The sequence below is a fragment of the Malaclemys terrapin genome, chromosome 5 (genome assembly GCF_027887155.1).
Source record: "Malaclemys terrapin pileata isolate rMalTer1 chromosome 5, rMalTer1.hap1, whole genome shotgun sequence".
NCBI classification, from domain to species: domain Eukaryota; kingdom Metazoa; phylum Chordata; order Testudines; family Emydidae; genus Malaclemys; species Malaclemys terrapin.
The window spans coordinates 86,456,164-86,481,908 of NC_071509.1; the positions used below are offsets into that span (position 1 = coordinate 86,456,164).

General features: G+C 39.0%; 1 protein-coding gene across 5 annotated transcripts in view; it reads right to left on the minus strand.

Moving 5' to 3' along the window:
• ARHGAP10 (Rho GTPase activating protein 10) overlaps positions 1–25,745 on the minus strand; it is a 241,199-nt gene that overhangs the window by 93,370 nt on the left and 122,084 nt on the right. For 4 of the 5 annotated variants that reach the window (XM_054030631.1, XM_054030634.1, XM_054030632.1 and 1 more), the window contains 5 exons: positions 25,551–25,645; positions 20,554–20,635; positions 19,156–19,198; positions 14,220–14,285; positions 4,260–4,334 (listed from right to left, as the gene is read on the minus strand). In XM_054030631.1, coding sequence (XP_053886606.1) covers positions 4,260–4,334; positions 14,220–14,285; positions 19,156–19,198; positions 20,554–20,635; positions 25,551–25,645 — 361 coding nt within the window. The remainder of the gene's footprint in view (positions 1–4,259; positions 4,335–14,219; positions 14,286–19,155; positions 19,199–20,553; positions 20,636–25,550; positions 25,646–25,745) is intronic. The other variant, XM_054030633.1, reaches the window with a different exon arrangement.

The window sequence follows — 25,745 nt, forward strand, 5'->3', positions numbered from 1 at the left end:
GTGTTATCAGCACAGATGGAGCATGCATGGTTCTGGAGAAGAGCCTGGTGCAAACTGCAAACAAGCTTCTTTGAATACCAATGAATCCCTGAGAATCAGACCCTTGCTGTCAAGTGACAGGTTTGGAAGCTCCATAAAAATGAACTAATCCCTGTGGTCTTGTCCAACTGCATATGTACTGTCAGTGCTCTGGACAGGAAATTTGGAAATGTTGCACATTGTGCAGTCATGGCTATAACTTTGGTGTAAGATATTAAGCAGGTGAGGAAATTCAACCAAATGCCAGCACTTTTCTGGAGGCAATGGGGTGGCAGGAAAAGTGTGACTACTGGGACTAAATGAGTATTAAGTTTTCCAGAAGAAAAAAATATTCCGGTGGCATTAGTGTGATGAGCCCAATTCAGAGGGGTTATATAGGGTGATGTATAAGCTTCCCATTGCTAAATGCACGTGAGGAAGTCTAAATGAAGGCTTTTCTTCACATACAGCACTTCTCCTGTCAGCATAGTTAATCCACCTCCACAAGAGGTGGTTGCTATGTCAATGGCAGAAACTCTCCCGTCAACATAGCGCTGTCTACATGGGGGTTAGGCCACTATAACTATGTGTAGATTTTCCATACCCTGGAGTGATGTAGTTATATTGATATAGGTCTGTAGTGTAGACTATGAGCATGGACTGGTCTACACTGAAAAGTTACATAAGTATAGCTATGTCTCTCGGGGTGTGGGTGTGGGTGTGAAAATACACACCGCAGACAGATGTAGTTAAGCCGACCTAACCCCCAGTGTAGACAGCGCTAGGTCAACTGAAGAATTCTTCCGTCAACCTAGTTACCACCTCTCAGGGGGATGGATTACCTACAGCAGCAGGAGAACCGTTCCCATCTACACCTGGGTGGGCAAACTTTTTGGCCCAAGGTCCACATTTGGGTATGGAAATTGTATGGCGGGCCATGAATGCTCACGAAATTGGGGGTTGGGGTGGCACAGGGGATGAAGGCTCTGGCTAGGGGTGTGGGCTCTGGAGTGGGGCCAGAAATGAGGAGTTCAGGGTGCAGGAGGAGCTCCGGGCTAGGGGTGGGGAGCGGGCTCCAGCTGGGTGGGCGGGCTCTTGGATGGTGCTGGGGATGAGGGGTTGGGGGTGCAGGACGTTGCTCTGGGCGGGGACAGAGGGGTTTGGAGGGCGTGGCGGGGATCAGGGCTGGGGCAGGGGGTTAAGGTGCGGGAGGGGGTCAGAGGTGCAGGCTCCGGGTGGCTCTTACCTTAAGCAGCTCCCGAAGCAGCAGCATGTCCCCCTTCCGGCTCCTACGTGGAGGCGCGGCCAGGCAGCTCTGCACCCTGCCCCATCCACAGGCACCGCCCCTGCAGCTCCCATTGGCAATAGGGTTCCCAGACAATGGGAGCTGCGGGGGCAGCGTTCAGAGCCCACTAGCTGCCCCAACATGTAGGAGCTGCAGCGGGGACATGCCGCTGCTTCCGACCCCACTCCCTGGCTGGAGCACCAGAGCGGGGCAAGCCCTGGACCTCGCTCCCCGGCGGGAACTCAAGGTCTGGATTAAAACGTCTGGAGGTCTGGTCTACACTGAAGTGCTACAGCAGCACAGCTGTAACATTTTAAGTGTTGATGGAGACTATACCAACACAGCTATGTTGCTATACCGCCATAACTCCATAGTGCAGACATAGCAGACACCAATTGGTTTTTCTACTGCTATAGGAATTAGGGCTGTCAAAAAAATTAATCGTGATTAACTGCACTGTTAAACAATAATAGAATACTATTTATTTAAATATTTTTGGATGTTTTCTACATTTTCAAATATATTGATTTCAATTACAAAACAGAATACAAAGTGTATGGTGTTCACTTTATAGTTATTCTTGATTACAAATATTTGCACTGTAAAAAACAAAATAAATAGTATTTTTCAATTCACCTAATACAAGTACTGTAGTGCAATCTCTATTATGAAAGTTGAACTTACAAATGTAGAATTATGTACAAAAAAAACCTCCATTCAAAAATAAAACAATGAAAAACTTTTAGACCCTCCAAGTCCATTCAGTCCTACTTCTTGTTCAACCAATCACTCAAAGAAGTTTGTTTATATTTGCAGAAGATAATGCTGCCTGCTTCTTGTTTACAATGTCACCTGAAAGTGAGAACAAGCATTTGCATGGCACTGTTGTACCCAGTGTCACAAGATATTTACATGCCAGATGCACTAAAGATTCATATGTCCTTTGATGCTTCAACCACTATTCCAGAGGACATGCATCCATACTGATGACTGGTTCTGCTCAATAATGATCCAAAGCAGTGTGAAATGATGCATGTTCATTTTCATCATCTGAGTCAGATGCTACCAGCAGAAGGTTGATTTTCTTTTTTGATGGTTTGGGTTCTATAGTTTCCGAATCAGAGTGTTGCTCCTTTAAGACTTCTGAAAGCATGCTCCACACCTCATCCCTTTCAGATTTTGGAAGGCACTTCTGATTCTTAAATCTTGAGTCAAATGCTGTTGCTATCTTTAGAAATTTCGCATTGGTATCTTCTTTGCATTTTGTCAAATTTGCAGTGAAAGTGTTCTTAAAAAGAAAATGTGCTGGGTCGTCATCCAAGACTGCTATAACATGACATATATGGCAGAATGCAGGTAAAACAGATCAGGACACATACAATTGTCCCCCAAGTAGTTCAGTCAAAAATTTAATTAATGCATTTTTTTTTTTTTAATGAGCACCATCAGCATGGAAGCATGTTCTTTGGAACGATGGCCAAAGCAGAGGCATATGAATCTTTAGCGCATGTGGCGCGTAAATATCAACACCAGCTACAACAATGCCATGCAAATACCTGTTCTCATTTTCAGGTGACATTGTAATTAATAAGTGGACAGCATTATCTCCTGTAAATGTAAACAAACTTGATTCTCTTTGCGATTGGCTGAATGAGAAGTAGGACTGAGTGGACTTGTACGCTCTAAAGTTTTACATTGTTTTGTTTTTGAGTGCAGTTATGTAACAAAAAAACCTACATTTGTAAGTTGAACTTTCATGATAAAGAGATTGCACTACAAAATACTATTTCTTTTATCATTTTTACAGTGCAAATATTTGTAATAAAAAATAATATAGAGTGAGCACTGTACACTTTGTGTTTTGTGTTGCAATTGAAATCGATATATTTGAAAATGTAGAAAAACATCCAAACATATTTAATAAATTTCAATTGGAATTCTATTGTTTAACAGTGCGATTAATCGCAATTTTTTGTGTGTTAATCGTGATTTATTTATTTTTAGTTAATCGTGCGAGTTAACTGTTATTAATTGACAGCCCTAGTAGGAATACTACCTCCCCCAATGACAGCAGTTATGTGGAAGGAAGTATTCTTCCATTAACATAGCTCCCTCTATACTAGGTCATCATAGCTACCTCGGTCAGGGGTTGTTCCCTCCCACCCACACATCCCTGACCAAAGTAGCTATGTCGGCCTAACTTTTAAATGTAGACCAAGCTTAAGGTCCACACATGAGTTATACCACTTTAAGTATATCAGTATGTAAAGTGGTACAACCCCCCATAATGTGGATGCAGTTATATCAGTATATATGTGCTCATACTGGTATAGCTTATCCCCCCTTCCCATATGGAAGAAAGCTAGATTGGTAGAAGCACATTTATACTGGTATAATTGTGCCCATACTAGGCCCTGTACCTGGATAACTATATTATTTAAAAAAAAAAAAAAAAAAAAAAAAAATCACATCCCTAATTGACATATTTACACTGATAGAAATCCTGTGTGTAGACCAGGCCGAAGGGAATTTAAGCTCATGTCATTTACTCACCATGAGCCAAAAAAGGTAGAAGCCAAAAAAGGAAGGTGTAAAAAAGGAGACCCTCCCCTCCCATATACCACTTTTCTACACTTCCAGACCGTGGGTGTAGATTAGATTAATTTAAACTCAGGCTCCTTTAAACCTACTTATACCGCACCCATGATTTGTCCCAACAGGTCCTTTTGGATGTTTTCTTTGTTTATACTAACAGCTAAAACTTGCTTGCCTTACTCAGCCAAGAGGCCACAGTGAGTGCAGGATAGAACTATTTGAATGAGTAAGGCAAGATAAAATTTGACCCAAAATAACAAATAAGTAAATGTAAACATTACATAAAAATCAGCACTAAAATTAAATCAACCATGAATCAAAATAAAAACATGGTAAAAGTTGTTATAAAATAGAGGCATACCGATTAGCAAACTCAGAAGTCTCTGGACCTTTGAACTCACCCCCACAACTCTGTATAATCCTTGGTCATTTATACCTATTGAGGAAGAAAACAGATCAGCCAGAGGATTCAAATATACAGCAAATAAAACTTTAAAAAAAAACTTTCAAATGCTAAACAAGAAGTTTTCATCGAAGTTGCATTCACCACATTGTCACTCATCACTACTACAAGAATACACTGCAAATAAAGTATCTGTCTACAATCCCCTTTTTTGCTGTCCATTAAAATAAATCCAAGCTAAATAAAATGTTGGTCTTCAGGAATAAGGTGCATGCACATTTTTTCCAATGCACTGACAGACCATTTAGGAGTTTGTGAATAGTTTTTTCCCCCCTGTTCTATGAGCTTTTTCCTAAAAACTCAAACCAAACTTTTTTCACAGCATCATTCCAACCTACTGTGCTCCCCACACTGGGTATACCCAGAGGAACCCAACTTCAGGACTGAGGCCAGAAGTTTCTCTCCTGTCCTTTTTGTGGGGCGCAACCTCAACAGCCAGATGAGCATCCATAGTCTCCCGCTATCCTAATTTACTCAGCTCTGGAACATGGACACATTGGATAACTTCTCTTGTTCCCCATTCTCATTTTCTGTATTGCCACTGATTGTTGCTCATATTCCATCCAACCCCACTCCCCTTCCATTGCAACAATTTAGCTGCCCAGCCTCACTCAACATGCCATTATGCTGCTCACTTTCCTTTCACCCCCCTTCTCTTTCTTCCCCTTTGCCCCTTCCCCCTCTATTCAGTTCCTTTTCACTCCAACATTCCCTCTCTCCCCTCACTGAAAGCTCACATAACCTCCCTTCAAAAAACTAAGATTTTTTAGCATAAATAAAAATGTAAAGAAGATCAAAAACGTAAAAAAAACCAGACGTTTTATGCCCATCACACTGATCACATTGCTTGTATGTTGAATCCCTTTACCCCACCCTTTTTTACATGTCTGTATACAACATAGCACAATAGGGCTGAGAACCTGATTGAGACTTTGGGGCTCTCATGCAATCCAATTTACAATAACAAACTCGGTACTTCCTGGTTTCATATGGACCTAGAAGTGGAAATACAGAAATGCCCCAAGGTATGTATAATGTGAGAACAATCTTTATTTTCTCTTTGTAACTACAGGTGAGGCTTTTATTGTTCATATTTTTATTATTATTACTAAAGAATACAACATACAGACAAATAAGACCTGTGGAGAACTCCCAGATTCAACAACAGATGGTTCCAACACAGAGCAAAAGAAAAAACAAGCAAAACTAGTCAAATAATGGAAAGCTTATACCTGAGTATTAGATAAATATCTTGAAAAATCATAAATATCATTTACAATAAATATTATTCTTAATGAATTACTCTAGCAGCTTCACAAATTAGACACCACCACCTAGTATACTCATTGGTCAAAACATCTTGACATTTGAAAAGTAAAGGGACTTCTAAATTTTCTTCTTCTTCTTGGGCTTCTTATTGTCTAGATGGCCACAGATCTAATGATATTATAACGTGAATTTACATATTCAAAAAGTAACTTCCCATACTTCTCGGTTTTCCAGAGTCCCATGTTTAAGATTAAGATCACATCCACACATGTACTACATACCACTTAGAAAACTGCCAGCAGTAAACAATTAAAATAATTTCTGACCCACCCAAAACTAGGAAGCACTGGAAATCTTGGGGGACTGGAGAGGATGCAAAGTAAAGAGCAGTTCCTGCTTGAATTTCCCTTGGGATTCCCTGGGAACTCCAGCCCAAAGATGTATAGATCTCTCATAAGAATATCCAACTTTCTAATGCTTTGCCAAATGGCACTAGACCTTTTTGCATGAGGATCCAACTTTAGTTTCTAGTGCTGCAGAACAAAGCTTCTGCATTGTATGCAAGAAACAAGGAAAAGTTGAAGCAACATTCTTACAATCAAATCTATCTTATTGTTTTTGCTCATCTCAGAAGTTCAAGCTGTCAGGTTGTATATTGATTTACTGCACTGCTAACATTAAAACTAGTAAGAACAAAATTGTGCTGACTCAAAAAGTATTGGTACCTTAGGCTTAAAAATAATTTAGGACAAGCCACAGCAACCCTTCTTTGGTTTTAAAAACAGATGTACTGCTGTGAAGTGTCTGAAATGACAGTAATGTTGAAACTAGAATGCCACGTTAGCAATAGTAATCACTCTGCACTAGTAATTACTATCAGATAATTGATCAAGTTCAAATTCATCAACCTGAAAGAAGCAGAGCTAATTGCTAATGCATAATGAGAGGTGCAGAGGGGAATTAATGCTTCTCAACACCGTTTTTATTTTAATGAAATTTTAAATAAAACAAACACAGTTTAAAATCATGAGATTTCAAATCTGAAAGTTTAAATGCTGCAGTGTACCTGAGACTGATAACTGTGGAAAATTGACAAGGTGATTTATTTTAGCGCGTTAGCTTATTGCCAACTAGAATACAAATTCTGATTGGTTCAGCTAGCAGTAGTAGCCTTTGAACCAAGCACTATTAACAGCTTTGAGAGCTTCAAGGCTCTACAGTGCATATTCTAATTCTTTTTATATTTACATGAATTATGGGTGACTGGCTCTCAGAATACCAGGGCTTGACTTGGACACATATGGTTTGCTAGGCATGCCAATAAACAAATTTATTATAAGTAAAACAAGTCCCCCTGTCTCAAATGTATGCCAAAGCAGGCAGGGTGTGTCTACCAACAACGTACATCTTAGATTACTTTCTTTTTATACATATTGCTAATGTGGGCTATTAATATAGCTGCAGAGACAACATGTTTTACTTATGTTTTCTGTCCAATTATGTACTACAGATGTGCTCACACATGCATACTGACAAATCAAGGTAATACCAGGTTGTTCCTATGGGAAGGTTCCCTATTTTCTCACTAGTGAAACAAAAATTCTTACTGAGGAAAAACTGAGATGACAGCTCACTGCTGCCATCTGTCCCTACATCTTAGAATAGGTGCTGTCGCAGTACCAATTACTAACACAGTGGAAATTTGTTATTAACCCTTAGCACTGGCATTTTACAGAATGCCACCCTAATGAGTGCTCAGAGGAAGTACAGTCTCTCTCTCTCTCTCTCTCTCACACACACACACACACACTTTTTCCTATTGGAAGAACAGCACTCTGATGTTTCTATAATCTTTTCTCTCTCATTTTTATTATCAACTAAGGTGCTGAACTGTAAATAATGGAATAAAAACATCCAGTCTTGCTCTCAGAGTATATGGTTGAAAATCCCAGAGTTGTGCTCATGCTCAGAGAAAAATGGGCCCACAGAGTTTTTAAAATATAATGCTGATTTAATAGCTCAAGTTTTCTAATCTAGTAAATTAGTAAATATCCTTATACATCAGCTCACAAGAATTCTAGTCTACTAGCTACTACTACTTTTAACTGAAGTAGTTTTTTAATTCAAAGTGAATTATTTTCTTTCAGCTTGATAAAATGAATAACACAACTGAGAAAATCATTCAGCCATTGACAATTTAATGCTCAATATGTTTTCATTTTCTTTTTTTTTCTTTGCATACCAGAGTTTTCTGCTATGACATGACAAGACTATTCTCAGTTTCCACCCACACTAGACTGTCCTCTCTTTCCTCCCACACCAACCTCACACCCATTATGATTAAAAGAGATAAAACATGGCATACAGACACAGACTCTGAGGAGCATCTGTCTTCTATTTTCTTTTATTGAACATTACTTCCTTTAGCAACTTACTGTAAAATATTCACAGTAAAAGTTGTTATAAGGTTGAATTTAGTGCATCTTCTCTTACCTAGGTATAAAATCTGGAGGTTTGAAGGGTAATAGTTTTCCTCATATTATTATTATAAAGGTACATCAAGAAGACTTGCCTAAATTCTTTCACCACTTATGCCCATACAGCTCAACAGACATCAGTAGAGATGTATGGGTGTAACAGTGCAGAGACGGATCTTCTATCCCTATGAGAGCAACAGTGCTCGTCGTACACAACAGTGCTTGTCGTACACAAGGCAAGATTTTGTTTTCAAATACATCTTAAGTATGTTCAGAGTTAAGGTGACCCGTTTTTAAAGGGACAGTCCCGTTTTTTGAGACTTTGTCTTATATAGGCACCTATTATCCCCCTCCCCACACTCACTGTCCCGTTTTTTCACAGGTGCTATCTGGTAACTCTATTCAGAGTCAATGAACAGATAAACAATAACCAGGGCTTTGTATACTATTTCCAAGTCATGTTCCCTTAGGCCACAGCTGGGTGGATTGTGGAATGCTAGATAGAAGTCATATTGCCTACACCCACACCTGAATTCCCCACCCTACAAATAAAAGTGAATATTTATTTTTGAAAACTCTTAATAAAATTAAAATAATAAAGAAATATTTTGTTTTCACTAGTAACTATCATTGTGCATGTTATCTACTAGAGAGAGAGAGAGAGAGAGAGAGAGAGAGAGAGAGAGAGAGAGAGAGAGAACTACATTAAAAGAACATTAAAATAAGGTTGCAAAGTCAAGCACTCCAAAGTTAGGAAATGCCAGAATTCATTCAGCCCCTATGTGCGTATGCATAACAATATAACTTCAATTACATGATCACAATATTTTTTCGGGAGGACTATGCATCATTCAGTGCACTAAGGATGAATGAGGGTTGTGTAGTAAAGAAGACGGTTGGCTGCAAGACTCCTGCTTCAGGTGTAGCATTTGCTAACTTTTGAGTGCTTGACTTTGCAACCTTACTGTTACTTTAACATAGTTTTGAGTGTGCAGTTTTCTAGTTTAAAAACAAAACGCATCACATGGCATCATATTGACAATCATATGGCTCATCAGCAGATCCACCACACAGATCCCTGCGACTCGAGCTAACTGTTCACATGATAGCAGGAGTAGCAGCATTAAAGGCGGATGGGACACTTTGCCAGTGGGTTACACAGATATTTGAGGACAGCAGAGGAATGGTGAGCCTTGGGAATTTTGGGTTCCATTCTGGTTCTGCAAGGGAGTGAACTCTACTGGGCACAGACACGTCTGCTCATTTTCCCCAAGCTTGACCCCTTTCGCACCTTCCCCATGCAACCTGTCCTTGTTCCAGTCCTGGTCTTCCCCACCCCAAGATCCTCATCGTAGTCACACTTACCTCACCTAGCCACCCCTAGTATCGACTCCTTGGGCTTCTCATCCCAGTCCCAATCGCCTGGGCCAGCGAGTCCTAATCTCACCCCTCTGGACCCCACATCCCAGTCCCAGTCTCCCCTCTTCCCCCAGCTGCTCATCTGATTTCCCTTCACAGCCTCCCATCATCCCCAGCCCACATTTACATTCTTTATCCCACTGCTTCCCAGTCCCAACTCTTACCACATATGCCCCCAGCTCCTTGTCTCAGTCTCTTTGCCCAGCCAATCCCAGTTCTCCCCCTTCACACTGTTCCACCTCAGATCCATCTCCACTTCCCACTGGGTTCTCAGTCCCAGTCTTCTCATCCCAATCTATTTCCAACAACAGGTACAGCTCTTGTCCACTCTCCATTCGAATCAGAAATCCTCCTCCTCCACCCTTCTTAGGACCAGCAGAGGGTCACTGAGAGGACAGTAGAGACAGTCTTCCTGGGTGTCCAGACCTGGACCCAGTACAGCCAACTATAGCCCAAAGCTGAAATTGCAGGGAAAGTCCAGCTGATTCTAGGGCTGGAGCATGCTCATTGTAGATGGAATTGTTAGAGATTTTAGTAACTAAAAGCTAAGAAATATCTACTCAGCACGTATGAACTGTGATTTTTCTAAGGCTTACAACTTGCCCAAATTTGGGCAGATCTTCACAAGGATGGCAAAAGGCAAATTCCTGACACACAGGACGCCCCTGCCAAATTTCAAGTTCTTGCACCAATGTATGGGGGTACTAGAGCTTTTCAAAGAAAAGGTCTAGAATTTTTTAACACAGGCAAAATAAGGTATTTTTTCCTAGCCTAGGTTCTGAAAGAGCTGAACCATTTTAACGGAAATGCTTAATAAATCAATCAATCCGTTGGCCTGAGGCACACACCTGGCATAAAAAAAAATTATTTTGGCAAAGTTATAAAAACAGAAAACAGGGTTTTATAAGGTCAGGCAACCCTAGTAATAGGCCAGGCTACCAGCCCCGTTTCTAATAGTAACATAATTATACAACATATATGTAATTGTTGATAAAGTAGCTACTTCCTCACTCCTGTGGAGAAAAGTATGCGTTTTAAGACTTATTTACATTTTATCAGCATTTTTTTTTTTTAAAGATGACACACATAAATCTAAGAGCTTAATCTAGATCAGTGGTTTTCAACCATTTTTAATTTGTGGAGCCCTAGATTTCGAATGGAGGTGCAGACCCCTAGAAAATTTCAAATGGAGGTGCAGACCCATTTGAAAATCTATTGTCTATATATATATAGTTGAATTCTGTTCAGTCAGTTTTCAATCTAAGTCTTCCACAAACCCCTTAGATATAGTCCATGGACCCCCAGGGGGTCCGCGGACCACAGGTTGAGAATCGCTCATCTAGATAACTAAAATAATTAAAATGATGGATTAAGTTAAGGAAATCTGACAACTATTTGAAAAACTATAAAGCCCAAAGTAATGTCAGTTCAGATCTGGTCTAACCTTTAATTATTCAAAAACCTATCAGAGTGTTAGATGTTAAAATCCACGTGAAAACAGTTCCTGAGTTTATTCTTTGTTATTAATGGTTAAGTTCCCAACTTCACAAAACTACTTGTATTCATCAGTTATATAGTATTCTAAGTACACAAGTAGAAAACTTTGCTTAACAAGAAAGACCTTGCACTGACAGCAGATGTGACAGAACTACTGTTTTACACCACTGTATCCTGAAAGTAAGGAAAGTGATATAATGGAAAGATACTAATCTTCTGCTCTGTGCAACATTAGTCACTCAACTATAACTAGCAGCTCCAGTATGGAAAGACTAGACAACTCCAATTCCAATTGCTCTTTTCACATTAAGAAGAACAAATAGAGGGTAGTAAATCCATTTTCATTTAATCTTCTCTTAAAAAGGAAAAAAACATGAACACATATTAGTTTATTTCACTGTCCTGCCTCACTCAACATTGTTCTCTTGAAAGAAAAGTCTAAATAAATGTTATACCTTTTAAAAAATTAAAAGCTTAATTAGCAGCATATTAAATAAATAATTAATGGAGATGTCCTATGTCCTAGAACTGGAAGGGACCTTGAAAGGTCATCAAGTCCAGCCCCCTACCTTCACTAGCAGGACCAAGTACTGATTTTGCCCTAGATCCCTAAGTGGCCCCCCTCAAGGACTGAGCTCACAACCCTGGGTTTAGCAGGCCAATGCTCAAACCACTGGGCTATCCCTCCAGCCCCTTATAGCCTGCAGAGTGAGGAGTAGGAACTACACACATCCCTAGATGGTGTCTCATTAACCATTGGCAAATATCTAACCTCCTTTTTACAAACACTGGGATTGCATGAGGTCTGACACAAAAGTGAGGAAGAATATACCTACAAACCCTCCACCAGGGTTTCCTCAGGAGTACAGGACACATTTTCATATACACAAGAGCAGATCCCCCTTAGACCAAACAAACCCTGCATCTTGGCAGTGGGTTAGACTCATAGACTCATAGACATTAAGGTCAGAAGGGACCATTATGATCATCTGGTCTGACCCCCTGCATGCTGCAGGCCGCAAGACCCTTCCCTGGACTCTACCGTTGAAGTCCCCAATCCTGTGTTTTAGTGACTTCAATCGGCTGAGACCCTCCTGCTAGTGATCCCTGCCCCATGCTGCGGAGGAAGGCGAAAAACCTCCAGAGGCTCAGCCAATCTACCCTGGAGGAAAATTCCTTCCCGACCCCAAATATGGCGATCAGTAATACCCCGAGCATATAGGCAAGAGTCTCCAGCCTGACCCTTGTTGGCCATTATGCTGTTCATGTACCATTGCTTGGTTTTCCTTGGCTACTATGTTTTATCATTAAACCATTCCCTCCATAAACTCATCCAACTTAATCTTAAAACCAGACAGGTCCGTCGCCCCCACCGTTTCCCTCGGAAGGCCGTTCCAATATTTCACCCCTCTGATGGTCAGAAACCTTCGTCTAATTTCAAGCCTAAACTTCCCCCCGGCCAGTTTGTATCCATTCGTTCTCGTGTCCACATTAGTACTAAACTGGAATAATTCCTCTCCCTCCCTTGTATTAACCCCTCTGATATATTTAAAGATAGCAATCATATCCCCCCTCAGCCTACGCTTTGTCAGACTAAACAACCCAAGCTCCTCTAATCTCTTTTCATACGACAGGTTTTCCATTCCTCTGATCATCTTAGTCGCCCTTCTCTGCACCCGTTCCAGTTTGAGTTCATCTTTTTTAAACATCGGAGACCAGAACTGCACACAGTACTCCAAATGAGGTCTCACCAGCGCCTTATACAACGGAAGCAGGACCTCCCTATCTCTACTAGATATACCTCGCCTAATACATCCCAAGACCGCATTGGCTTTTTTCACCGCCACGTCACATTGCCGACTCATAGTCATCCTGCGGTCCACAAGGACCCCTAGGTCCTTCTCCTCTTCCGTTACTTCTAACCAATGCGTCCCCATCTTGTAACTAAAATTGTTATTATTCGTCCCCAAGTGCATCACCTTACACTTTTTACTATTAAATTTCATCCTATTTCTGATACTCCAATTCACAAGCTCATTCAAGTCTCCCTGCAGAGTATCCCTATCCTCCTCCGAGTTTGCAACTCCTCCCACCTTCGTATCATCCGCAAACTTTATCAGCCCACTCTTGCAATCGGTCCCGAGGTCAGTTATAAATAGATTAAATAAGATGGGTCCCAAAACCGAACCTTGAGGCACTCCACTAGTAACCTCCCTCCAACCCGACAATTCACCCTTTAATACGACCCGCTGCATTCTCCCCATTAACCAATTCCCTATCCACCTCTGGATTTTCATATCGATCCCCATGTTTTTCATTTTAACCAATAGTTCCTCATGGGGTACTGTATCAAACGCCTTACTGAAATCCAGGTATATTAGGTCCACCGCATTTCCCTTATCTAATAAGTCCGTTACTTTCTCAAAGAAGGAGATCAGATTCGTTTGGCACGATCTGCCCTTCGTAAAACCATGCTGTAATTTATCGCATTTGCCATTAACTTCAAGGTCCTCAACTAGTTTCTCTTTCAGAATCTTCTCCAGCACCTTGCACACTACTGATGTTAAACTAACAGGCCTATAGTTACCCGGGTCACTTTTTTTCCCTTTCTTGAAAATAGGAACCACATTGGCTATTCTCCAGTCTAACGGGACTACCCCCGAGTTTACAGATTCATTAAATATAGTCGCTAATGGGCCTGCTATTTCCCGCGCCAATTCCTTCAATATTCTCGGATGAAGATCGTCCGGTCCACCCGACTTAGTCCCATTGAGGCGTTCTAGTTTTGTTTCTACCTCGGATGCGGTAATCCCCCATCCCGTATGCCCCTCTGTAACGGTGCTAGTATCCCTAATACCTTCATTGGCCTCATTAAACACCGATGCAAAATATTCATTGAGATATTGCGCCATGCCTAGATTATCTTTAATCTCCTCTCCGGCTATAGTCTTCAGACAAAATGACCCTTGCAGTCCCTTCTAACCCTATGGTTCTATGATTCTACCTGGAGCACAGCAACAGCTAAAATGGAAGGGCTGGACAGATGCTTCTTCTGCATCTGGCCTCAATCTTCTCCAAGCTCTACAACGGGCCGGTGAAACTTTATATCAGATCCGCACTCATACACCACTACCACCTTCTTGTCATCTTTGCCCTTCCCTCATGAGCAGTAGCACTTGGCTGAGTTGATCATTACCTCGTGTTTCAACGGCACTGATGCATTTTCTCAGAATTGTGAACCCTATCTTATCCAACTGTGCACCTAAAAGGAAAAACAGTTTGAAAAGGTTTTAAGAACAATTAATAATATATTTGTCTTTTTCTCACAGGTGGCATGTCTACACAAACACTATATGCAGCAAGCTGGGGTGTAAATTTACAGCATTCCAGCATGCTTCACACCAGCTCTCTGTGTGGATTTTGCAGCTATGCCCTACACATTCCCTAATGTATTTTCACCTACTTCTTTTTCAAACCACAGTATGTCAACGCACACTAGGGAACTTTTTGCACACATCAGCAGGGACCACTGGACAGTTAGTGTGCAGCATGTTGAAACGCTGCAGATTTACACCCCTGCTTGCTATGCAGGAAGTGTTCATGTAGACATGCCCAAAGATACAAAGATTCAAGGCCAATCTAGTGCTGACTTTCTTGGTAGAAAGTAATATTGCACCTAACCCTACAGACAGTGCTCACTCAGGCAAAATTGAGGAAGAACTGTGGGAGTAGGTACCTTTGTTATATCTTCTAGAGAAATTTTTCTTTTTTGCTCTCTTATATTTGTACAGAACCAATCCTGCAAGCACTTGCTACCAGGTGTAGTGATTTCAGGGAGTCTATTCACAGTAGCAAGTCTTTGCAGGATTGGACCCGTAATTAGACACACATGTTGGCAGGAGAAGAATGTGGTTTAAGATTATTTACTGCAAAGCAAGACAGACTAATCCTAAAAAATTCTCAACTCATTGGAACACGTCCTTCATGATCTTGAATATTTGAATATTTGCTATATGCACTGTAGATTTTTGAAGGAAAACCCCAATTCTTAAAACACACCCATAAAACTAAAATGCACACAGAGACTTTCTAATGGAAACTCCTCAACTAACAGCCAAAAAGACAATAACTTTCCTGTCTTGTTTAAATAATTCCATGATATTCCCTTTTAAAATAAAGTGAAAATCATATGAAGAGAAGTCTCATGTCAACTTGTTGTTTATTAAAGGATATGACTACAAAAAATCTATTTTTAAGCTATACATTTTAAAAATTATTTTTGAACAATTTCTTGAAATGACCTCCCGAAATTTGAAATATTAATATTTCAAACTTCGGGAGGTCATTTCAAGAAATTGGTTTATCAAAAATCATTATTTATAACTTTTTAGCTTTAAATATTTTGACAAACCTAAAAAATTGATCCTCTTTTTTAAAAAGTATTATGTATAATGAATAAAATCTAAGAAAGTTAACCCAATTGGAGAAGAGAGTACTCGTACAGAACACATTGCAATGCTTCTCCCCTATGGAATCATTCTATCATCCCCAACAAAGTACGTCCTACACAACCCAAAAGAATTTCCCCACCATAGATTTAGGACATGTATGGTCATCTCTTCATGGCAGCTGATGAATGGGCTACCTAAAACCTAATGTATTCACAGGATAATACTCAAGGACCAACTATCTTTGTTACACTGTTTAATCCCTTTTCTACTAAATCAAAACTCATGTTCCAAAGCCACATTTCACCTAACCACCTGGTCTTCACCTTCACTGTTGGCTTGATCCTACACCATGAAAGCTTATGGAAGTTTTTCCATCCACTTAAGTGGGAGCCCAATAAAGCCCAGGATTACAAAGAACACATGCATTAACTCCTGAATTCAAGGAGAATAGCTGCCTTCATTGTTGGGATGGTGTCAAATTATTATGAATTATTGTGATTGATATGAATGAATGTGGTGAACATGAGTTTGGTGTGGCTTGATACATTTGAATTTGCTAGAGGATTCTGGGAGCAGGGTTCTCTTAGCATCAGACAGTTGGCATGGAAATTTATTGAGAGTGATCAGAGGGTGTGTGTGTGTGTGTGTGTGTGTGTGTGTGTGTGTGTGTGTGTGTGTGTGTGTGTGTTTCAAAATGGAACTTTGGAACATATAAGCCAATGGCCAGCTCACCAAGTAAAGAAAACGCAAAAACACGCAATCAGTAAGGTTGGCACAGGCTGACCCAAGTCAAAATGACCCTTTAAGATGGCACCACACTTAAGAGCTCAAGTGAATGATTGAGGAGAGGATAAACATCAACTGATCTTTGGTCTCTATCCGTTTTGCAGTCCCTTCTAAAATATTAATTAGAAAAACTAGTAATGAATAGGGCTGTCAATTATTTGCAGTTAACTCACGCGATTAACCCCAAAAAATTAATCATGATTAATCGCAGTATTAATCACACTGTTAAACAAGATAATACTAATTAAAATTTATTAAATATTTTGGATGTTTTTCTACATTTTCATATACATCTTGTATTCTGTGTTGTAATTGAAATCAAAATTTTGATTATCATTTTTACAGTGCAAATATTTGTAAACAGAAGAAATAGTATTTTTCAATTCACCTCATACAAGTATGGTAGTGCAACCTCTTTGCCCTGAAAGTGCAATTTACAAATGTAGGTTTTTGTTTTGTTTTGTTAGATAACTGCACTCAAAAACAAAACAATGTAAAACTGTTGAGCCTATCACTAAGACAAACAAGTTTGTTTACATTTACAAGAGATAACGCTGTCCCCTTCTTATTTACAATGTCACCAGAAAGATATGCTAAACATTCATATGCCCCTTCATGCTTCGGCCACAATTCCAGAGGACATGCTTTCATACTGACGATGCTAGTTAAAAAAAAAAACATGCGTTAATTAAATTTGTGATACAACTCTTCGGGGGAGAATGGTACATCCCCTGCTCTGTTTTACCCGCATTCTGCCATATATTTCATGTTATGCCAGTCTTGTATGATGACCCAGCACACATTGTTCATTTTAAGAACACTTTCTCTGCAGATCTGACAAAACACAAAGAAGGTACCAATGTGAGATTTGTAAAGATAGCTACAGCACTCGACCCAAGATTTAAGAATCTGAAGTGTCTTCCAAAATCTGAGAGGGACTAAGTAGGAAGTATGCTTTCCGAAGTCTTAAAAGAGCAACACTCCCATACGGAAACTACAGAACCCGAACCACCAAAAAAAAAAAAAAAAAAAAAAATCAACATTCTGCTGGTGGCATCTGACTCAGATAATGAAAATGAACATGCCTCAGTCCACACTGCTTTGGATTGCTATCGAGCAGAACCCATCATAAGCACAGACGCATGCCCCCTGGAATGGTGATTGAAGCATGAAGGAACATATCAATCTTTAGCACATCTGGCACGTAAATATCTTGCAACACTGGCTACAAGAGTGCCATGCAAATGCCTGTCCTCACTTTCAGGTGATATTGTAAACAAGAAGCAGGTGGCATTATCTCCTGCAAATGTAAACAAACTTGTTTGTCTGAGCGATTGGCTGAGCAAGAAGTAGGACTGAGTGGACTTGTAGGCTCTAAAATTTTACATTGTTTTATTTTTGAATGGAGGGGTTTTTTGTACATAATTCTATATTTGTAAGTTCAATTTTCATGATAAAGAGATTGCACTACAGTACTTGTATGAGCTGAATTGAAAAATACTATTTCTTTTGTCTTTTTACAGTGCAAACACTTGTAATCAAAAATAAATATAAAGTGAGCACTGTACACTTTGTATTCTGTGTTGTAATTGAAATCAATATATTTGAAAATGTAGAAAACATCCAAAAATATTTAAGTAAATGGTGTTCTATTTGAACAGTGCGATTAATCATGATTACTTTTTTTAATCGCTTGACTGCCCTAGTAATCAAATGCACACAGGGCATATTTCTGGGACATGTGATTCCTCTGAGAACAAGAGGTATAAATGCTAAGCAGACTTTGTTAGTTCACCAATTAACATCGGAAGAGGTCTGTGATGCTGTAAGACAGAAGGTCTCAGGGTAGACAACAACCTGCTACGAGGGACTTTTGAACCAGAGGGCCTTGGGGTAACCAAGACCCTGCTTCGGGAGACATTTGACAGACCAAGTAACCGAGGAGAGGAGAGGAGAGGAGAAGAATTGAGTCTCCCTCTAGGACTGGTAGCTATACCTGCTTTGTTTGCCAATCAAGATACTGTGTAAGGCCAACATAGTTACTGAGGGTTTATGATTGGGGAATTGAGGCTTATTAGGAAGAGGTATTATATAAAATTTTACTGCTTGTGTAATTCTTTCTCCAATAAACTGCTGTGCATTGAGCAAACTGAATCAGAATTTTCACTGATATTTGTAACAATCTGCCCAGCTGTGGGCCATTAAATATCCATTTCAACATTCATCACTCCTCTTTCTCCACAGGAAAGGGCAAACAGTTTAAAAATATATATATATTTTTTTAATGCCAGGTTATGGTTCGGATTTTGAGGACACACAAGTTTTGATTCTCACTGCTACATTAACTCACTACACTCTTGCAGACCTGCGGTATTTTATACTACTATATAAGAAGTTAGCCTTTATGCTCTTTTTATATATGTGTGCAAAGTGACTAAGTTATTGTTTCCAATGCCATACTGTTGAATTTTCTGACTTCCATACAAATATAATCTCAACCAATAAAGTTTTGTTATGTTTAGAAGTAAGTTATACCTTTAAGGCACTTATAGTATGAAATGAGTTGACATGAACAACGGGATAGTTTTTCTCAAAGCAGGTGTGAACTTAGACCTCAACACTACACACATCTATGCCTGTGCTTAATTTTACTCCTGTGAGAAGAACCATTAACTTCTGTGGGACAACTTATGTTAGTCAAGTTAAGTATATGCATACGAGTTTTCAGAATCGGAGCTTAAGTGATTAAAATTGAGTTCTTTTTAAAAGTGTGTAATCTTTTGTAAAACATTTTTATCTATGCATTTCAGAATTAAAATGTTAAATATTTATTTATTAAAATATTAACATATTAATATAATAAATATTAGTTTTAATGTAGCTCCAGGTACTTACTTCCCTCCTGTCTTGTGTTGGCTCTATACAAATTGATGAACAGCTAATAGAAAAATACAAAAATGTAAGTGCTCTGCAGTAAAAAAGTTCATAAGAACAGAATTAAGATGCTTCCTGCTTAATGCCAAGTAGGCACAACTGCAGCACTTGATTGTTAACAAATACTGGGCCTCACTTGATACAGTACATTAGCCTAGAGGGGCTCGAATAACAATTTCCAGCCCATAGGAAATTCAGATTTTTGACATTCGTGTTTGTTCCAAAGAGCATGAAGAGTCAAACCATCTAAACTTTTTGTGGAACGACACATTTCATTTTGGGTTAGATCAACATTAAACTGAAACCACTTAAGCTGCCACAGAGCCTTACAAGAGTTGTAGTTAAGATGCCCCACACCCTCATTTTTCTCTATGGGCAGACTCCCTGGCTGCCCGCTGTGCATTCATGAAAGATGTAATCAAGCCAGGAAGCTCATCCTAGCGAGGACATTGAAGGCATGGGGCACTTGTATTACATCTCCCAAGTGGCACCATGGCAGCTGAGGTAGATGCAAATTTTAATGTCAACCCAAACAAACATTTTTCAATTAAATTTTCCAGAACTATTGGCAACTCAACATTATATATATATATAATTATATAAAACACTGCGGAATTCTGTTGGGTAAATCAAGTCCTGTGAATTAGAACTGGAACATATTCAAGGCTTTAAAAAGTTTTTGCTATGGATGCTGACAAAAAAGGGGTAAAGAAAAGAATTTTTAAATTCACGGGAACTATCTGTTGTGACACAGAAATAATAATACCTACTATCAAGTCCCACTATTCTTGGCTTACGAAACCTAAACCCTAGATCTGAATACTCAAGTATAACAACACGAATAATCCAGTGCTGTATCCTAACTCTCCAAACTCCATTCCATTTCTAAAGTATTTTGATATGAACCAAAAACAGGACAACTACTCAATCATGAACAGATTAAAAAATAAAATCATTTTCAAGACAGACTTATTATTTTCCAGTGTACAGTACATTTTTAAGCTTACAGAAATATTGTCACATGACTGCTCATGCAAGTCTATTTGAATAGAGTAGATTGTTATCAGGGAAAGTGATTAAGTCTACACTAGCCATTACCTAGAATAGTGATATAATCATTGTAATGGAATCTATTTATAAAATCAATTTTTGCTGTTACAAAAATGAAACACCACAGCTTCACCACAATCTCTACAGATCTCTATCCTGTGCTAATGTTTTATTTCACGGATGTTCTCCTTCAGCAAATCTATCATTTGGCAGAGCTATGTAAACCTGGTATATAAGGACTGCAGAAAACATGATCATCATTACACTATAACTGTATGTTAAAAAATAATCCATATATTATATTCTTACAGTTTCTTTTCCATCCAAGACTTCCATCCACAGCTTCCTGTCCTCCTCAGAAAATGCCTGCATGGTCACAGGAGTAACAGATCTATGGGAACACCAATAAAGGAAAATAACTACATTTGTCTTTTTATTAGCCAGTACATGTAATATCAATTTTGCCTCTTTTTGAATGGCACATCCCATCACCATCACAAAATTCACTGTCCAAGAACAAACTTCTTTTTTTTTTTTTTTGCTATATTACAGAACATTGTTCACCCTTGAAATTGATGTATTGACAAATCAACTGTATCCCCAAAGTGAACAGGCATTCTGCAAATTAGGCAGCCAGAAAAAAAAATAACAATCCATTATACACTATTTATTTAAAGTAGAAGCTCATTAATTCACCAAGAACTGAGAATTACTGAATTTTGTGAATTATAAGATATACAAGGTATATAAGATCAGGGCTATTGTACCAAAAAATTACTTTGTTAATTTATTTGAAATGTAGAGTTCAGTTTTAATTATTTGTGCCAATACTCTAGAGTATTCTAGTAAATATTCTATAGTGCATTTTATAAAGAGTAATTAAATCTTAATATAATACCTCATTACAAAATTCAGCTATTAAAATTTTCCTAACAAATGAAGAAAGTCTCAATTTTTGGATGTATAGATTAATAAATAGAGATTAGTGTAAATCTAACTTTTTTTTTTTTAATAGCGTATGAGGGAACTTTTAAAAATGAATAATTGTGAAGCTTAGTAAAGAAACCAAGTGCAAGGGAAGTTAACAGCTGCAATGAAGCAGGAGTGGTGATGCTGGTAATTATTTTCCTGCCAATTAAAAAAAGTGTATCACATTCACCCTGCCACTGAATACCATATTTATAAACATAATATGCCTCAATCCTTTTTATGTCTGCTTTCCAATTACTGAACTACGTTTTGGTTTTCCAAATTAATTTCAGCATAGCACTGTGCAGATAGGAATTATGGTGCCCTGCTCCCTTGCTCAGTGCATCCCTTTGGATTACACATCAGGACAAAATACCCATAGAATCCAGGGATTCAAGATACTGTAGTAAATGGAAGCTTCCTACTTCAGATTTTTTTTTTTTTTAAATTGTTCCTTCCTCTGAGCCAGTGCTGGATGCAGGGGAGCTAATTATAATTATGGAAAGGAACTGCAAATGGCATAAACATTTCTCTTTAGATCTATTAAAGTGAGGGTACTATCATTGTGCATACAAGAGGTATCCTACTCTCCTGAAAAACACTGCTTCCCCCAGCAGGTGTAAAAATAAACCATAAAAAAAAAAGCCTTCTGTAGAACTTCATTAAATGTGTGCATCTTATACCCTTTGTGGCTAAACATAAGCAAATACATATATGAATAGAAGTAGTAAGATGGGGAGGAGGCAGACTTTCCAGGCCAAACAGGCTTTTCGGGTCTTAAACTGGCCATTTAATATTATTGAGTTTCAACCATGCTAAATGTACAAAACTGAATAATTCTGCAGGGAAAGAAAAGCAGGGAAATGGCTGAACTAGCAAAAGGACCACATAATACTTCAATGTCTTCTCTTATCTCCATTTCATTAGTGAAAGTCAAAACCCAGTATATCACTTTTACATAATGCAAATGCTCCTCCTCTTCACTGGAATTATAAAAGTGAAGTGAAAGCACTAAAACTGATCCACACACACACACACTCTCTCTCTAGCAGCATGTCAGGAGAATCATCCAAGTTCTGTATTGGTATAAAGCTAGTCTAGGAGAGATATTTATTCCTTCCCCTCCTCCACAAAGGCTGTCTACATTTAAAGTTTCATTTCTTAACATTTGCCAGTATTATCACCACCTGTTAAACTACTGGAACATTAGTGCAGTCAGGGAACGTAGCCTACTCTAGAACGTCCGCCATTGCTACTTCTGGTGGAACCAAATCAACTAGTAACAATGCAGGGAAAAATATCTCTTGGCCAGGCAAGGTCTATTGCATCACCAGGGCATAAACTACAGTGATGAAAAACCTATCAGGATGAACGAGTGTACAGTGGCTACAATATTTTTATGGAGAAGTGCAGGTATCACTACAAAGTCAAAAAAGTGTGCATGTTGCAGACATAGAAACAGTATGAAATAAGGAAATTTGTACTATCTGTCCACTGTAAAAAGCAACAGAGGGTTCAGACTAACACGGCTACCCCTCTGATACTATCTGTCCACTGATATTAAAAATGTTAAATACTCAAACTACTCACACCTTCCACTGTAATGACAAGTACATTCATGTTTAACTTTCTCAAGAAATTAGAGTACTTCAAAACGTTAAATAGATTCCCAAAGCACAGACCCATTCTTATGTTGTACATATACGAGAGTAGAAAAACATCAAACGTGACACGAGACATTAAATCAGAAGAATTGGTATCTATTTTTTGTTAGCTTGAGGCAAGTTTTGGAGCCCATAAAACCTACAGCTTGGATTCTGAGTAAGGATAAAGGACAATCACAGCTTCTGATTTAAAAAAAATGAGAGAGTTAGTTTCTTTCTAAGAGAGCTTTGAAAACAAACAGATGTCAATTGATTACTAAACCTGAGATTCTTTCCTAGAAATCATTGGTCACTCCTTGTATCCACGCCATGGGGACACACAAAACCCATGACCAGTCTTTTGACTACTTTTGTGGAGGAGATGTCTGAGCAATACAAAGCAATGCTGTCCAGACTGCTATTAATGAAGCTAGGGCAGCTGTTAAGCCCCTACACCAGCTGAAACAGTGCCTCTACTGAGCAGCCAGCACAGCCTCTATCCACAAGGGGTACATGACAACATAAGAATGGCCCTACTGGATCAGACCAAAGGTCCACCTAGCCCAGTATCCTGTCCTCCGACAGCGGCCAATGCCAGGTGTCCCAGAGGTAATGAACAGAACACGTAATCATCAAGTGATCCATCCTCTGTCGCCCATTCCCAGCTTCTGACAAACAGAGCCTAGAGATACCATCCCTGTCCATCCTGGCTAATAATCATTGATGAACCTATCCTCCATGAACTTATCTAGTTTTTTTTTTTTACCCTGTTGTAGACTTGGCCTTCACAACATCCACTGGCAAGGAGTTCCACAGGTTGACTGTGCGTTGTGTAAAAAAATACTTCCTTTTGTTTGTTTTAAACCTGCTGCCTATTAATTACATTTGGTGAGCCCTAGTTCTTGCATTATGAGAAGCAGTAAATAACACTTCCTTATTTTCTTACTCCACACCAGTCATGACTTTATAGACCTCTATCATATCCCCCCTTAGTCATCTCTTTTCCAAGCTGAAAAGTCCCAGTCTTATTAATCTTTCCTCATATGGCAGCTATTCCATACCCCTAATCATTTTTGTTGCTCTTTTCTGAACGTTTTCCAATTCCAATATAACTTTTTGAGATGGAGCGACCACATCTTCACACAGCATTCAAGATGTGGGCATACCATGAATTTACATAGAAGCAATATGATATTATTTATCCCTTTCTTAATGACTCCCAACAGTCTGTTCGCTTTTTTCACTGCTGCTGCACATTGAGCGGATGTTTTCAGAGAACTATCCACAACGACTCCAAGATCTCTTTCTTGAGTGGTAACAGCCAATTTAGACCCCATCATTTTGTATGTATAGTTGGGATTATGTTTTTCATATTAATCACTAAATCACGCTTAGAGAGCCCTGAAAATCATATCCACAGACCATTTTTGTGGATTGGTTACAGATACAAATTTTGTATCTGTGCAGGGCTCTAGTCATGCTGATTAATGGGGTGTTCCAGACACAAGGCACACTGGGAAGAGTCTCTACCCCAGGATATCCAATGATGCATCAGTGTAAAGGAGTTTGGGTTATGTTTGACCATCTCATCTGTAAAGCCGACCTCCAATATGCAGTTTAAATTAAGTATTTTGAAGCCTGAAACCCATAACTGGGAATTGATGAGACTCTCCTACATTCCAAGTAGCATTTCGTACTAGACCTACTCCAGTCCAGTGCAGAGAGAGAGAGAGAAAACTGTTTAACCAATGGAATACATCTTTGACCAAGATGTATTTTTATTCACAATGCCCTTCTAAACTGGATTCTTCCACCCTGACACTGAATGAAGACCAGTTGAGGTGGAAAACATAAAATCTGACATAGTTTAAAATATTAGATTTTTCTGATAGGCAAAGTGAGTTTCCTGAGTTTAAGATAACCTAGTAGAACGCAAATGGAGTCACACAGCAGCGATGGTTGCACCATTGTATGGGATGTATCATGCCCTGTAATGAAAAATTTGTACAGTAGAACCTCAGAGTTATGAACACATCGGGAATGGAGGTTGTTTGTAACTGTGAACAAAACATTATGGTTGTTCCTTCAAAAGTGTCCAACTTAACACTGACTTAATACAGTTTTAAAACTTTATTATGCAGAAGAAAAATGCAGCTTTTATATGTCATAATTTAAATGAAACAAGTACAAACAGTTTCCTTACCTTGTCAAATCTTTTAAAATGTTTCCTTTTTTAATATTTTATGTTTAAACACAGTATTGTACTGTGTTTGCTTTTTTCTTTTCTTTTTTGGGAGGTGTGAGGGGGAGGAGAGTCCTCTGCTGCTACCTGATTGTGTACTTCTGGTTCCAAATGAGATGTGTGGTTGACCAGTCAGTTCGTAACTCTGATGTTTGTAATTTTGCGGTGCTACTGTATGTTACTTTTATGTTGCCTTTGCATGCCATAAGAAGAATAAATTGCCTGGTTTTAACTTAGCCAAAATGCAGCTTTGTAATATGCCTTTCATTTCAGTGACCAGCATACAACAAATCCCAAGAAACTGTAATTCTCCATGGGGTTCTTCCTTCTAATGTTGAAGTAACAGAGAACCCTGTGCATCTGAAATCCTCGCAGTGAGAGGCAGTATATAGAATCCAAGTTATTAACAACATTTAACCTGATGCTTTCTTTAGTGTATTTTACCAGCTTACCTGTCTGCAGCTTCTATGTCAAAACAGAAACGTCTGTCTATAGTATCCACATTTCTTTTGGTACAGCATGTAAGGAGGAAAACGTCCCCATCACCCTATAAACAAGAGATTTTTTTTTTTAATATACTTTACGTAATAACAAATCCAAAGCTTCTGTAAGCTACGTGATGCAATCTGAATACGGTAAACCTATAT